General features: G+C 43.1%; 1 protein-coding gene across 1 annotated transcript in view; it reads left to right on the forward strand.

The window, feature by feature from the left end:
- NHEJ1 (non-homologous end joining factor 1) overlaps nt 1-15,006 on the forward strand; it is a 90,638-nt gene that overhangs the window by 5,088 nt on the left and 70,544 nt on the right. Inside the window, exons 4-5 of the mRNA XM_061148722.1 lie at nt 6,784-6,922; nt 7,853-7,911. Of these exons, the coding sequence (XP_061004705.1) occupies nt 6,784-6,922; nt 7,853-7,911 (198 nt within the window). The remainder of the gene's footprint in view (nt 1-6,783; nt 6,923-7,852; nt 7,912-15,006) is intronic.

Raw genomic sequence — 15,006 nt, forward strand, 5'->3', positions numbered from 1 at the left:
ATGAGTTTGGATTTGATCCCAAAGGCAACAGGGATTCATTGAAAAACTTTAAGCAGGGGTTTAACCTATCCAAGGAGAAGGCAATGGCATCCCACTCCAGCACTCTTGCCTGGAAAATCCCATGGATGGAGGAGCCTGGTAGGCTGCAGTCCATGAGGTCACGAAGAGTCAGACATGACTGAGCGACTTCACTTTCACTTTTCACTTTTATGCATTGGAGAAGGAAATGGCAACCCACTCCAGTGTTCTTGCCTGGAGAATCCCAGGGATGGGGTCACACAAAGTTGGACACGACTGAAGTGACTTACCAGTAGCAGTAACCTGATCCAATTTGTAATTTATTAAGATCACTCTGGTAGTAGGGTAGGGTATTTACCAGTGGTGAGTACATTTCTGAACGTTATCTTGTCTTTTAATCCCCACGACTGTTCTGCAAGGTAAGTATTATTATTGATGTTTTTCAGAGTAGCAAGCTGAGATTCAAGGTAATTTGTCCAAAGTCATCCAGTTTTTGAATGAATGAGCTGGAATTTGACTTCCAGCTAGGTCTGATTCATGAGCCCATTTTCAGGGACTTGGGAGATAATGACCTCTGCTCACTTGTAGCTCTCTAGGTCCCAAGAGCTTTTATTTGTTTATTTTTATCTTTTGACTGCACTGTGCGGCATGTGGGTTCTTAGTTCCCTGACCAGGGATTGAACCCACGTACATTGGCAGCGTGGAGTCTTAACCACTGAACGGCCAGGGAAGTCTCCCCAAGAACTTTTATTAGTGATTAGTTAGTTGAGAGTGAAGAACTAGTTTAAAGGAATTACTTCTGCTAGTCTTTCTACCCTTCTATATAAACAGAGCTTGTTTCAGCATTAGAGGACAGGATCTTCTGTGGGTGTTTGAAGGTTGGAGTTTATCAGCAGAGAGAACTGAAGACAAGTGGGCATCATTTCTTACCTTCCTTCTTTAGTCTCCCAGAGGTGCTGTGATGCTTTGGCATCAGTAAGGTGATGGGACAAAGTGCTTTTCAATAAACTGTTCTGTTTTTGATCTGGTATTTTTGACCCAAGCTAGACTTGAGTGTTTGGAGAACCACTGCACATTAAGCTCTGTATTTTTAAGGCTCATTGACAGTGCTTAGCAGGTAATAATCACTCACATTTGTTGATTTTAGTTGAGCTTATGAAAATTTCCACCTTGCTTTAGATAGAATTTATGTTTTTGTTCAAAACCCCTGTACCTTTTTCTGAGTAACACCAGGGGGCACTGTTCCCTCAATAATGCTTGTGGCACCAAAACATTACGGCAACCTTGGGGAAGCCCTCGCAATAGCTACTCTTATTTTGTGTCACACAGCCCTGGAAATTCAGACAAGTGAGACTGGAGAGGCAGTTCTCGTTGGAAGCTTATGAGCTCTAATAGTTATTTCTTTCAACAGAATACAGTAAGGGATACTTGTATAATGATAGTATAATGGAAAGTAATATGTTAAGAACACTTAGCTCTCCTAGGCAAATCCCTCTAGTTGGAGAACGGCAATTTAAAAAGAGGCAGCAGTATTTAGAGTTGAATAAATCTTGGTTGGCCATGAGGAAAGCAGTTTATTAATAATTATGCTTCAAGATATATTATTCAAAGAAGAAGAATGCCATCTCAGGGAAACCCCTGTACCTGAGAAAGCTTTATAAGGGAAAATTTAGAACCAGTGGACACGGGTGAGGATGTAGGTGGATTCTATTTCAGGCTTGTATGTGTCTGTGAGGTCACACAGTCATAATTTTTGTTTGTTACTCATTCTTGTCATAGTTCTTATTTAATTCTTTTTGAATGAGTAACTCATGCCAAAGGCAAACACTTCAAATGGCATTTAAGGGTATGTCGTTAAGAAATCGGTCTACTTTCTATTCCCTTCCCAGTCCCTCATTTTCCTTTTCTAAAAGAACTACTGCTATTACATTCTTGTGAATTCTTAAGGAAAGCTACATATATGTTTGTGTGTATGTATCTATACACTTACATATGAATATATGTATATATATGAATATACTCATACAGTCAGATACATATCTTTGGATATGTATGTATTTTCACAAATGTCAGCATGCTGTTCACAGTGTCCAGGTCCTTGCTTTTTTCACTTACTTTTAGAACTTGGAAATCATTCACAGTAATACATTTAGAAGACCTGCCTTAATATTTTTTTAATGGCCACATAGCATTTTGATGAATGAATATATCAACATGTATTTAGTTGATCTGCTGCCAGGAGACACTTAAACTGTTTCCATTCTTTTGTTGTTGTATGTAATAAACACCCTTTATTTACTTTTTCTATGTGTAAATGTGTGAGTAAATTCCTAGAAGTGGAATAACTAAATCAAGGAATATTGGCATCTTTAATAAATCGCTAGCATAATGCCGTCTTGTCTTCTGGAGAGATTATGCAGTCTAAGTCCTCCTCGTCATACAAGGGAGTGAGCGCTTCCCTCGTCATACAGGGAGCTTCCCCACCTCCGCTACCACATGGTGTATCCACGTTAGTAATGTGTTGATAATAGTTTTCCTCTCTCTGCAAGATATTATGGGATATATAAAGCTTTCTAACCCAGAGCCCGTTTCCACTTCTGGCCAACCTCTCTTCATCACCCACTCCTTCCCACTGTTCAGTCTTTCTATTATCTAATCTAATTCTTTTTTGTTGTTGCTATCTTTTTCCCCAGTGTAATTCTTTTTTGTAAATAATTTTATTTCTTTGTTTTTGGCCACGTTGGGTCTTTGTCGCTGTGCCGGCTTTTCTGTAGTTGCGGTGCACGGGCTTCTCTTCGTGGTGGCTTCTCTTATTGGGGAACATGGGCTCTAGAGCATTATCGCTTCAGTAGTTGTGGCACGTGGGCTCAGGAGTTGTGGCTCGCGGGCTCTAGAGCACAGGCTTAGTAGTTGTGGCACATGGGTAGTTGCTCCAACGTATCCAGGATCTTCCTGGATCAGGGATTGAACCCATCTCTCCTGAATTGGCAGGTGGATTCTTTACCACTGAGCCACCAGGGAAGCCCTAATGTAATTCTTGATATTCCATATTTTGAGTTTCAAATTTGTCACCTCTTTGGCAATTTTATGATTCCCAGGAGTCACATCCAAAGGTTTTTTTCTTTTTTCTTTTTCATAGTGGAAGGAGCACATGGTTTGGAACCAGCAGACCTGAACTTGTAACTTAACTCCACCACTTTGACTACTTGTATCAGCTTGGATAAGTTACTAAATGTTTATGAGACTCAGTCTCTTCATCTGTAAAATGAAGATAACAATCATGACCTTACTACGGAGTTGTGAGGATTAGATAAGAGAATATGTGTCATATTACTTGGCCTTAGCATTAAAGTGGACCTATGAGAGCAAATATTCCCAATTCCATAATTTTTCTTTTTAAAAAAGACAGGGACCATGAGAGTACTTGGGGGTGAAGTCATTTTCACAGTCCAGGTGTAGTTAGAACCAGGGCTAGCATGTTAATCTGATTCCCAGTCTACTGCCTTTTTCTTTAAATTCAAGCATGCTGTGTTTCATCTTGGGATTGATAACTGCTGTCCTGCTCTTCTGACTCATGAACATTTCTATGGGAAATCTGAAGACGTTGGGGAAAATTATAAATAGCTTTTCCTCTAGACAAGATTGGCGACTCCTGCTTCTATATCCACCACACTTCCTGACTTCCTTAGCTGTTGGGAGCTCTGTAAGGGCAGAGGCCTCACAGGGTCAGAGCACATATTCGACACCCGGTAGGTATTTATTGAATTGACTTATTGAACTGCATCTTTCCATATGTTACTGTCCGTAGATGAAGGGGAAGGAGTGTCCTTGGCCTCCCACAGCACTTCAGCGTTTTTCCTTGTAGTATCTGTGAATTTGCTTTGAAATCTATTGCTTCAGCCACAATGTCTTATTCTAATTAATTGATCTAAGACAGGGTTCAGCTAATGTCGAAATGAGTTATACTCTGATGATTCAGAGTGGTGTAACCCAACTCTGTGAAATTATTTCAGAAGCTGAAATATTCAATGATAAAAAACTTAAAAAAATGCTGTATAGACATTGGAGTCCTATCAATAATTGAAATAATCACCACATTTAATTAGACATGGCATTGATTAAAAGCTGTTTCTCTTCATGTTTCATGCTGTTTTATTTACTACCACTCAAAGGAATTGCTGTGAAAGTAACCCCCAGAGAAAGGTTGGTTATTAACTTTAGGAGTTTCTATATTTGAGTGCTGCTACCAGATAGATGGTGACGCCACTCAGTTAGCAGTGGCAGTTATTTTCAATTCAGCTCACCAACCATTGACTTGCTTTCAGATAAGTATTCACCTGTTTTTCCTCCTGGTCTCCCTTGAAAAGGTCCAAACTTAAAACAATTCCTAGGAAAGAGGGTTGAGTCTGGAACAGATACATTTGCCAAAAGCAGGACTTCTGCCACACTCTGAACAGTACTGCCTGGAGGTTTAAGTTCATACTAAGGACTGAGCTGGGAGATAGTACTTGGTTGGGGTGTGCTGTGGGACAGAAAGCAGGGACTGGTCTCTGTGGCTGGACTTGACTACTGGCCTCCCACGCTGCACTGTTACCCCTGCATTTCTTGGATCATGGTGCTGATACAAAAGCTGTTGCCGTTAACCCCTCACCTCCCCCACAGTATCACACACCCAGTGTCTTCTCTTCTAATCTGTCTGTAGTGAAAGATCTCTTCCTCTCAGTTTGAACTGTGATACGCTTGAAGTCTTTAGTAATACGTTTTACTAGAAAATTAATGGAAATGCACACAGAAGAGTCTGAAGAATTCAGACTTCTGATCCTGGTCCAAATGAGTCTGGCTTGTACATCTTATTTGCCACTTCAGTACTTTTTCTTCACTTCAGGCCTGTGTGGGCTATCTTATCTAAAAGTTCTCCTGTTCAGGTCTAGGGCAGGGATTGGCATACTGTGGTCAGCAGGCCAAACCTGGCGTGCTGCTTGTTTTTGTAAAGTTATATTGGAACCCAGCCACCCCCATTTATTACATGTTGTCTATGGTGGTTTTCTTGCTACAACAGCCGAGTTGAGTATTGTGGCAGGGACTGCATGGGCCACAGAGCTGAAAATATTGACCATCTTGCCCTTACAGAAAAAAATTTGCTGACCTCTGATCTAGGGCATTTCTTCTTAGTGCCTCTTAAAAGAAACAATTCTCCTTGAGGGAAAGGAAAGGAACTTTCATACTACCTCCCAGGCATAAATGATCGAATTTAGCTTTTTTTTTTTTTTGGACTGGCTATTGTATACCATATGTAGGTGAATGAAATAGTTATTCTATATAACTATGCATTATCATATAAGCATCACCCTAGCTGCATTGCCATATGGCCATGCTTGCATCCTTCTTTACCTCTGGTTAAGAGCAAGCTGTGTGGAGGGCTGGCTTATTCCTTCCTATGCTGGTCTTTCGGTGACTGGCTTGCTTCAGCTATAACAATGATCTTAGACTTTGCTGCATTTGTGGGGACAGATTGAAACTCTGGCCTCATTGTGGGCTGTTATCAGCCCTGAGCATTCAAAAAGCTAAGATCAGCCCTGAACATTCAAAAAGCTAAGATCATGGCATCCAGTCCCATCACTTCATGACACATAGATGGGGAAACAATGGAAACAGTAATAGACCTTATTTTCTTGGGCTCCAAAATCACTGCAGATGGTGATTGCAGTCATGAAATTAAAAGATGCTTGCTCCTTGGAAGAAAGGCTGTGACCAACCTAGATAGCATATTAAAAAGCAGAGACATTACTTTGCTGACAAAGGTTTGTCTAGTCAAAGCTATGGTTTTTCCAGTAGTCATGTGTGGATGTGAGAGTTGGACCATAAAGAAAACTGAGTGCCAAAGAACTGATGCTTTTGAACTGTGGTGTTGGAGAAGACTCTTGAGAGTCCCTTGGACTGCAAAAAGATCACACCAGTCCATGCTAAAGGAAATCAGTCCTGAATAATCATTGGAAGGACTGATGCTAAAGCTGAAACTCCAATACTTTGGCCACCTGATCCGAAGAACTGACCCTGCTGCTGGGAAAGACTGAAGGCAGGAGAAGGGGATGACAGAGGGTGAGGTGGTTGGATGGCATCACCAACTCAATGGACATGAGCTTGAGCAAGCTCCGGGAGCTGGTGATGAACAGGGAAGCCTAGCATGCTGCAGTCCATGAGGTTGCAAAGAGTTGGACATGACTGAGTGACTGAACTGAACTGATCAGCCCTGAAATGGTTCATAATTAGTGTCTGAGTCTGATTTGACTTTCAAAGTTCTCTACTTTCTGCTGTTGTTTGTCTTCTGTTAGAAGAAGAAGTGCTGTGGGAGGCCAAGCCTCTTCTCCAGCCAGAATACTCTGTTTTAGCTGCACTCACTTTCTTGAAGTTTACCTGGATCTTCTTTTTTTGTCTCTAAATTTTTCCTGAGAGTTGAGTCCATGCTTACCTTCTATCACCTGTATCACAGCCTTCTCTTTACATCACGAGGTTATCTGTTCATGTGTGCTCTCCTTTATTCTTCCCATCCTCTTATCTGTGCCACAAAGAAAATCCCTGGACCTCTTTCACATACTTATTAAATTATTATATCTGTGTTTGCATTCACGTAAACATGTTGCTTGCTTGTGAAAATATAAGTTCCTGTGAAAACATTTGTGTTTTTTTAGCATTTTTTCCTAATACCTTATATTAGGGAGTACTTAATGTGAATCTGTTGACTAATTAGTATCTCTTCCATGGAAGGTCTCCCAACATTTGATTCGTCCTCTGATGGGCATGAGTCTGGCATTGCAGTGCCAGGTGAGGGACCTAACAACGTTGCTTCATATGAAAGATCTAGAGATCCAGGACTACCAGGAGAGTGGGGCCACACTCAGCCGAGGTGAGAGGACATTCTTTTAGACATCATGTGGGGTTTTTCATTTGTTTGTTTTAAATAATTTTATTTATCTATTTTTGGCTGTGCTGGATCTTTGTTGCTGTGTGGGCTACTCACTAGTTGCAGCAAGTGGGGACTATTCTCTAGTTGTGGTGCACGTGCTTCTCGTTGCAGTGGCTTCTCGCTGAGGAGCACAGGCTCTGGGGTGCACGGGCTTTAGTAACTGTGGCTCCTGGGCTCTGGAACGCAGACAGTAGTTGTGGCACACGGCCTTAGTTGTTCTGTGGCATGTGGGGTATTTCCAGATCAGGGATCAAACCTGTGTCTCCTGCACTGACAGGCAGATTCTTTACTACTGAGCCACTAGGGAAGCCCAGGACATTCTTTGGGAGTTGGGTGGGGAGTGATTGAAGGGCCTTTGGAAAGGGGGAGACTCATTTGTATTAGGGAGGTGCTTCCCCAGGTGCTGGGTGCTAACCAGGAACTGGAGCTTAGATGACACTTCTTTTGCTTCAAGTATCTGGCTGGGGCCCAGGTGTCTAAGAGATGCTGTAAGTGAGTCAGACATGCCCTAGGCAGTGGCCAGGAAAGACTCTGGAAAGGGGCCAACAGCTATACAAAATTGCGTGAGGGCAAACATGACTTGGGGCTTTAGAAGGCTGCATAGCTCCAACTTCAGATTAAAAATTCAATCCAACCTGTCTTTGCGGTGGGAAGACCTTCGAGAGCACATGCTGCCACTGAACCTGTTGTCATGGCTAATCACCCTTTCCTCCTCCTGCTTGGGCTGTTCTCCCACTGGATTGATGTCTCTGGATGTTGCATCTTTATCCTTTTCCCCAAGAAGTCCTAGGTTCTGTTTCCTTTCCATCTCACAGGTAGGGAGCTCATTCTAAGACTCATATTTCCTTTCTGTCTCCCTTCTTGTCACAGATCGGTTGAAGACTGAGCCATTTGAAGAGAATTCCTTCTTGGAACGATTTATGGTGGAGGTAAAGTGTTCGTTATTTCCTTTCTCCTTGTGCAGCCTTCACTTTACTTCCTCTTTCCAGGTGCCTGAGTGGTGACTTGCATTTTGGGTATTGGGTTTGATTGCATGATTGAAAAATCTATTTTCTAGAAAAGTCACGTATAGAAAGTCTGAAAAGCTTAAGATGGAGAAGCTGGGGAGAAGTAGGGTGAAAGATGTAAAAGGTAGAAGTGGGCTGATTAACATTTGTAAAACGTCTCTGCTGCAGTACGTAGGCATTTTATTTGGAATTCTCTTGGAAAGCTTGGTTGACCAGTTGCTAAATTTTTGCTTGTTGAGATCTGATCCCAGGTCTGGATTGTGGAGTGAGGGGCTAGTCATTATTACTTGTCCCCTTGTACATCCTGCAGTAGGGGAAGGTGAAAAGCGCAGGGCTACCATTTGGGGACGGTCTTGTGGGCGCAGTAGGCTGTGGAAAATCACAGTGTTTATGCAAGGGGACTGGCAAGGGAATGAATGGGGAGTAGATAATTGTGGCCTGTCAGAAGCTCCTTCCTAGGTTTCCCTTCTAAGGATTGAGCTTGGCCAAAAGAAACATCTATTAAATGCCAAGCAGGGGGAATATTAATAATAGTGACCTTTGATAATACCAGTCAATATTGATCTTTTTCTCTAACTCTTCTGGGAGTTGTTGGTTGTACAGTTAGTACCCTAGTATTATTGCACTATTTTCTAATTATACATGTTACCCAGGTTGGTACCTTATTGTGTAAGTAAATAATGCTGTTATAATATTTATCATATGTATGGATTATTCATCTTTCTGTCTTGTCTTCTAGGCTAATTTGTCAGCTCCTTGTGGGCAGGGACTATGACTCATACTTCTTTTGAACCTGAAATTCGTGCTTTTCATAGGGCTGGGCAACAGGCAGGTGTTCTTGATTCGGATCCTTCTGTCCTGCCTCTGTGTATTGACTGAGCAGTAGCTGCATGATGCTTGAGGTCTTAACAGTGAGAACCAAATGTGTGAACGGAGCCCTGAGTCCCTCTGCTAAAGTGGTTGTAATTCTGGAGGAGGAGAGATGCATTGCTAAGTCTTCAAGCAGAACAGGTTTTAGGTATTCATGGGGAAAGAGAGACCTTTAAACCAAAACTTGGGACAGAGAGATTTCCTAGGCCATTTTTCTTTCAGATAGCTTCTCCTGTCTATAGGGTTAGGTATGAAGGAGGTTATTGTAGGCTGGTATGGCATGCTTGTTCCATGCCTCAGACTTTTAGTCAAACAATGTTAGGCTTATTCTTAGCTCATCAGGGAGGTCCCTTCCTATCTAGTGCCTGCATACCTATTCAGCTTGGTTTCTCAGCATTTTTTTTCTGTATATTTTATGCATCAGCCATATAGAATGGCTTTGAATTGCCAAAAATGCTGTTTTCTCTCGCCTTTGTGTTTCTGCACACATCGTTCCTTTATCTAGAATGCCCAGTGCCCTGGTCTTTTCTCCCATGTGAACTTCTTTTAATCTTTCAAGTGTCAGCTTCAACTTCTTTGGGAGACCTTTACAGATTGTCCTTGTAAAGATAATTCTTCTTTCCTGAGTTGATAGTCCCTGGGTTCATGCCTCTATTTTTTAGCAGTTATAGCTTCATAATGATGCTGTTTCTATGCTTGCAAGAGTATGTCTTTTTCCACTGAGCTATGGATTCTTTGAGGGCAAGAACCATGTTAAATGTGTTTCCATGTTCCCAGCACCAAACATAGTGCCTGGAAGTAAGAGGTTCTCAATGAGTTTGTGGGTGAATATGTTGATAAACCTATGCTAGAGGGATTTTATGAAAATTGTGGCTGTGTGGGCTGTGGATCCAGTGTTGCTTGTTAGACTCATATTTGGGATCTTCAGTTTTTCTTCTGATTTATTTTGTGGCTTTGATAAATCACTTCTCTCAGAGCCTCTATTTTCTCATTTGTAAAATTGGAGGCTCATTTCACACTATCGGGGTGGGGGAAACACTGTGGAACTGAATGAGAAATCATGTAGAAAACAGGTGTTAGCCCAGGAAGGAGATTGGTGTTTTGGAACCAACTGCTTCAGGAATACTGGTCCTCTAGATTCTGGGTGGATCACATCCAAACTGCATAAACTTGTAGAGTTTTATTATATCTGGAAAGGATCTGAGATAGATAGTAGATTTCCATTTCATCGCTTAAGAAATTGGGCCTGAGGGACTTTCCTGGTGCTCCAGTGGTTAAGAATCTGCCTCACAATGCAGGGGATGCAGGTTTGATCTCTGGTTGGGGAACAGAGATCCCACATGCCATGGAGCATGTTGCAACTAAGACCTGACACGGCCAAATAAATAGATAAATAAAATAAAAGAAATTGGGCCTCAGAAAGGTTAAGTGACTTGCCTAAGGTCATATGGTGGTAGCTGTAGGTTTAGGACCATCCACACTTCTTGACTCATAGTCTAGGATTATCCCTATTTTGTTTTGATACTTTTACTTGTTGTGCACACAAATTAGAGAGTCAAGGACTGGAATAATGTAGAATTCTTGTGACCTCTGGGATCACTGCACTGTCCTCAGAATGTCCTACAGAGCTGCTAGAACTGAAAGATTTCTTCCCAGGACTGCAGCATTTCTTCTGGCCACTGCATCTTTTCAGCAACCCTGCTCGCCTGGGGTCCTACAAACAGGACACAGAAGGGTCATAGGGTCACCCAAGACTGAGCTGAAAGGATGTGCCATCAAAATAAGCAACATAGGAAGATAAACAAACTGGGGACAGAGAGCTTGGGATGAAGGTGCAGGGGGCCAGGGCCGATGTCAGAGGGCTGTGCGGTCAGTGCCTGGGGTCTGTTTCCCTGGTTCTCACTGGGACTGTTGCTAGGCAAGAGGCCATCGAGATAGGGTGCAGGGGGCAGTGGATGGGAGGTTTCTAGGACACTAAGGCCAGGAAAAATATGTAAGGATTGAACAGGGGTTACCTCTCCATATTTAGACCTTTTGTTTTTCCTCTTCCCTCAAGAGCCTGATTTTCATTTCCAGGGACCCCAAAGGGGCCAATCGATGGTGACCTAACTAGAGGAGGAATCCTGGCAATGCCCACTCAAGTCAGGGCTGGCCCTGTTCTCACAGAGGGCAACATCCCCGCATAGAGCATTTCCCAGAACGAGGGGCTGAGAGGCCCCTCTAGGAATGGTAGACCCATCAAGGATCTGGGGGCTGTGACTACATGCCAGTCAGAACGGTGTTGAGGAGGAAGTTTAGGATGAGTGGGCTGGCATGGCCCTCACTCAGCAGGGTCCACTGGAGGGAGTTCCTTCTCCTGGCTCTGTCGGTGCCTCCCTCTCTTCATCTGGTTGCCATCAGGCCGTGCGGCTGCTGGCGTACTCTTTATTTATTTATCCCAGTGTAATGGGGTGAGGAGGGAGCTGGCCTAAGGCTGGCATTCCGAGGCCATGCCACGAGCCACAGGCGGTTTGCATGGGTGTGTGAGTCACTGGGGCTGCCTGCTGCTCAAACCAGAGGCGGCCGGCTCAGGGACAACAGGCAGCCCAAAATAGAGCCCCGCCCTCTGCAGCTGGCAACCCCTGGCTGGGAATCAGCCCCAGACTCCGAAACCTGGGCAGTTGCATGAAGCCGGCTTCCTCAGGGAGGGGAGGCTTCTCAGAGATAGACATTTTGCAGTTCTTCCTCTCTGTCTTCAGAGGAGAATATTCGGCATAGCAGTTACTCCCATGACTGCTTTCTGAATGCCTTGTCAGACTTAAATAATCTGTTCCATGTAATACCTTAACCAATTTCTTTTCTTTTTTACTTTTTATTTATTTTTTCCCACTTCTTTAAAATTTTTTTTTCTTAATATATATATTTTATTGAAGTAGAGTTGACTTACAGTGTTTCAGGTGCACAGCAAAGAGATTCAGTTATACATATACACATATATTATTTTTGAAATTATTTTCCATTATAGGTTATTACAAGATATTGACTATAGCTCTCTGAGCTATACAGTAAACCTTTGTTGCTTGTTGCATATCTGTTTTTTAAATTAGAAATTTACCATTCTATTCATACTAAGTCAAACAAGTGGAATCAAATGTCATAAATTTTTTTAGTTAGGCAAACATTCATGTTTTCTATAATATATATATTGTACATGTTATTTATAAATATGTATACAAAGGCTTTTCTACCATGCTTGATAATAAACTTTTTATTTTGTATTGGGGTATGGCTGGTTAACAATGTTGTGGTAGTTTCAGGTGAACGGTGAAGGGACTCAGCCATACCCATATATGTATCCGTTCTCCCCCAGACTCCTCTGCCATCCAAGTTGCCACATAACATTGAGCAGAATTCCGTGTGACCAATTTCTTTTATACAGTTCTAGTTCTACAGCTATAATTCACATTGATTTGACTCAGCATCCTGAATGCAGCCATGCCCTTTGTGTCCTGCCTAGCTTTAGGTAGTATTTTCATCCCTTGTCTGGTTTCAGCATGATTCTAGAGCAGAGACCTCAAGCTCTGAAGACCTTCATGGCTGCTCTTGTGAAGCTGGAGCTTATGTCAAAGACACTTGGGGAAGATGGGGAGTCCTTTCACCTGAAAACTGCTCTGCTGTTAAGTTCACAGACAACTTCTACTTGGTTTCCTTGGCTGGCTCTCCATCCTTTCGCTGACCCTCACATGCTAGTGCTCCCGGGGCTGGTAACCCTCCATCCTCCCACCCTTCAGTCTCTCTCTGGTGATCTCATCCAGACCCCATCTCCAGCTATCACTAGCACACCCCTGAGTACTGGTTTTCTATCTCCGTTAGGTTTCAGGCTCATATTTCTTTCTGCATCTTTGACATTTCCACTTGGATGTCCCACAGGCAATACCCTAAACGTGTACAAAATTAATTGTCTACTCCCCCAAACCCAGTTCTGTTCTATATTCCTTATCTTGGGGAACTGTACCACTATCTGTTTAGTTTTCTAAGCTAGAAACTTGGGAGATAGCCCCTCTTCTCTTTGTCCTTACTTCCAGAGTCTAACTTGTTAACCCCTTAAACATTTTTTAAACATTTCTTTATTTTGGGTGCCCTGGGGCCTTCTTGCTGCACACAGGCTTTCTCTAGTGGTGAGTGGGGGCTTCTTTCTAGTTATGGTGCATAGGCTTCTCATCATGGTATCTTCTCTTATTGCAGGGCATAGGGCTCTAGGGCAAGCAGCCTTCCGTAGCTATGGCCTGTGGGCTCAGCAGTTGCAGTTTCCGGGCTCTAGAGCACAGCCTCAGTAGCTGTGACATGCGAACTTCGTTGCTCTGTGCCATGTGGAATCTTCCTGGACCAGGGGTCAAACCTGTGTCCCGTGCGTTGTCAAGTGGACTCTAAACCACTGGACCAACACGGAAGTCTTTGTTAACCCTTTTTTGAATCTACTCTTCTTCTCTATTCCAACTTCCATTGCCTAAGATTAGCCATCATCTGCCCCATTTTTGGTTTGACTGTGTCACAGCTTCCTAATTTGTCTCCCAGTTAGTTCTTATTTCCCTCCAATTGGACTGGAAGTTATGTCAGAGTGGTCTCTGAAGCAGAAAACTGATGATGTCACTCTCCTGCTTAAAGTCCTTAACTGGTTCCCAGTTGCCTGCAGAAAGTGAAAGTGTTAGTCCCTCAGTCGTGTCTGAATCTTTGCAACCCCATGGACTGTAGCCAACCGGGCTGCTCTGTCCATAGGATTCTCCAGGCAAGAATACTGGAGTGGGTTGCCATTCCCTTCTCCAGGGACTCTTCCTGACCCAGGGATCGGACGTGGGTATCCTGCATTGCAGGTAGTTTCTTTACTGTCTGAGCCACCAGGGAAAGTTCAAACTCCTTGCATGCCACACAAGATGGTTCATGATTTGGTCCTGCTGACCTCTTCAGCCTGACTTTCTGTCTTTCCCCAGTAGAACCCGCCCTTTCATCATGTTCAAGTATTGACAGCTTCCTGTCCATATATCTCGTGATCCATTAGCCTGGTAGTCTCTTCTTTCTTGTCCTCATGGCTTTTCTTGTTCAGCTTTCCCAGCTCCACACTGGTGTCATCCCTTTTGTGAGTCTCCCATGACAATTTTTCCCTCCCTCAGTCTGCTCTCCTTTCTCCAGACATAAGTATACTACCCTGTTATCCCTACAGCCTCTTGTACTTTTTCTTTTTGACTATATCACATGGCATGTGGGATCTTAGTTCCCCAGCCAGGGATCGAACCTCCGCCCCTTGCAGTGGAAGTGCAAGTCTTAGCCACTGGACCGCAAGGAAGTCCCTCAACCCCCTGTACTTAGCACTGCTGTAAAATTTGTCAACAGGGAGGATGTGGAAATGAAAAGGAAGGGTAGGGAGGCAGAGGACAATTGAGTTGACTGATCCTTTCTTATATAGGTTTTTCCTTTATAACACTTGTCAATTCCTTTTCCTTAGTATACTGTCTTAACGTGGCTTCCACAGTATAATAACTCTCCTGTTTTTTCTGTCTCACTGGTCATTCCTTCTAGACTCTTTTTCTGGTTCTTTTCCCTTACCTCTTAATGTTGGAGTGCCCTAGGACTCAATCCTTGATGCTCGGATCTTTTTTCACTCCTTTAGTGATCTCATGTAGTCTCATGTCTTTAAATATCATTGCACTGATGAATCTCAAATTTTGTCTTCATTCTAGGCCTGGCCCCCAACTCCAGACTGCCTGCTCAACATTTTGACATGGAAGTCTAATAGGATCTCACCTTTAACATGTCCACAACTGGACTCCTAATCCTAACCCTCAAATTTGCTTTTCTAAAACCCCCTTCTCATGTGGATGGAAAGGGCTTCCCAGGTGGCACTAGTGGTAAAAACCTGCCTGCCAATGCAGGAGACAGTAAGAGATGTGGGTTTGATTCCTGGGTTGGGAAGATCCCCTAGAGAAGGGCAGGGCAACCCATTCCAGTATTCTTGCCTAGAGAATCCCATGGACAGAGGACAATTCATAGGGTTGCAAAGAGTCAGAAACGATTGAAGTGACTTAGCACATCTAACACAGCACATGTTGATGGAAGCTTCATCCATTCACTTCCTAAAGCCAAAAACCTTGGAGTCATCCTTGGAGTGAAATC

The sequence above is a fragment of the Dama dama genome, chromosome 8, assembly GCF_033118175.1.
Source record: "Dama dama isolate Ldn47 chromosome 8, ASM3311817v1, whole genome shotgun sequence".
NCBI classification, from domain to species: Eukaryota; Metazoa; Chordata; class Mammalia; order Artiodactyla; family Cervidae; genus Dama; species Dama dama.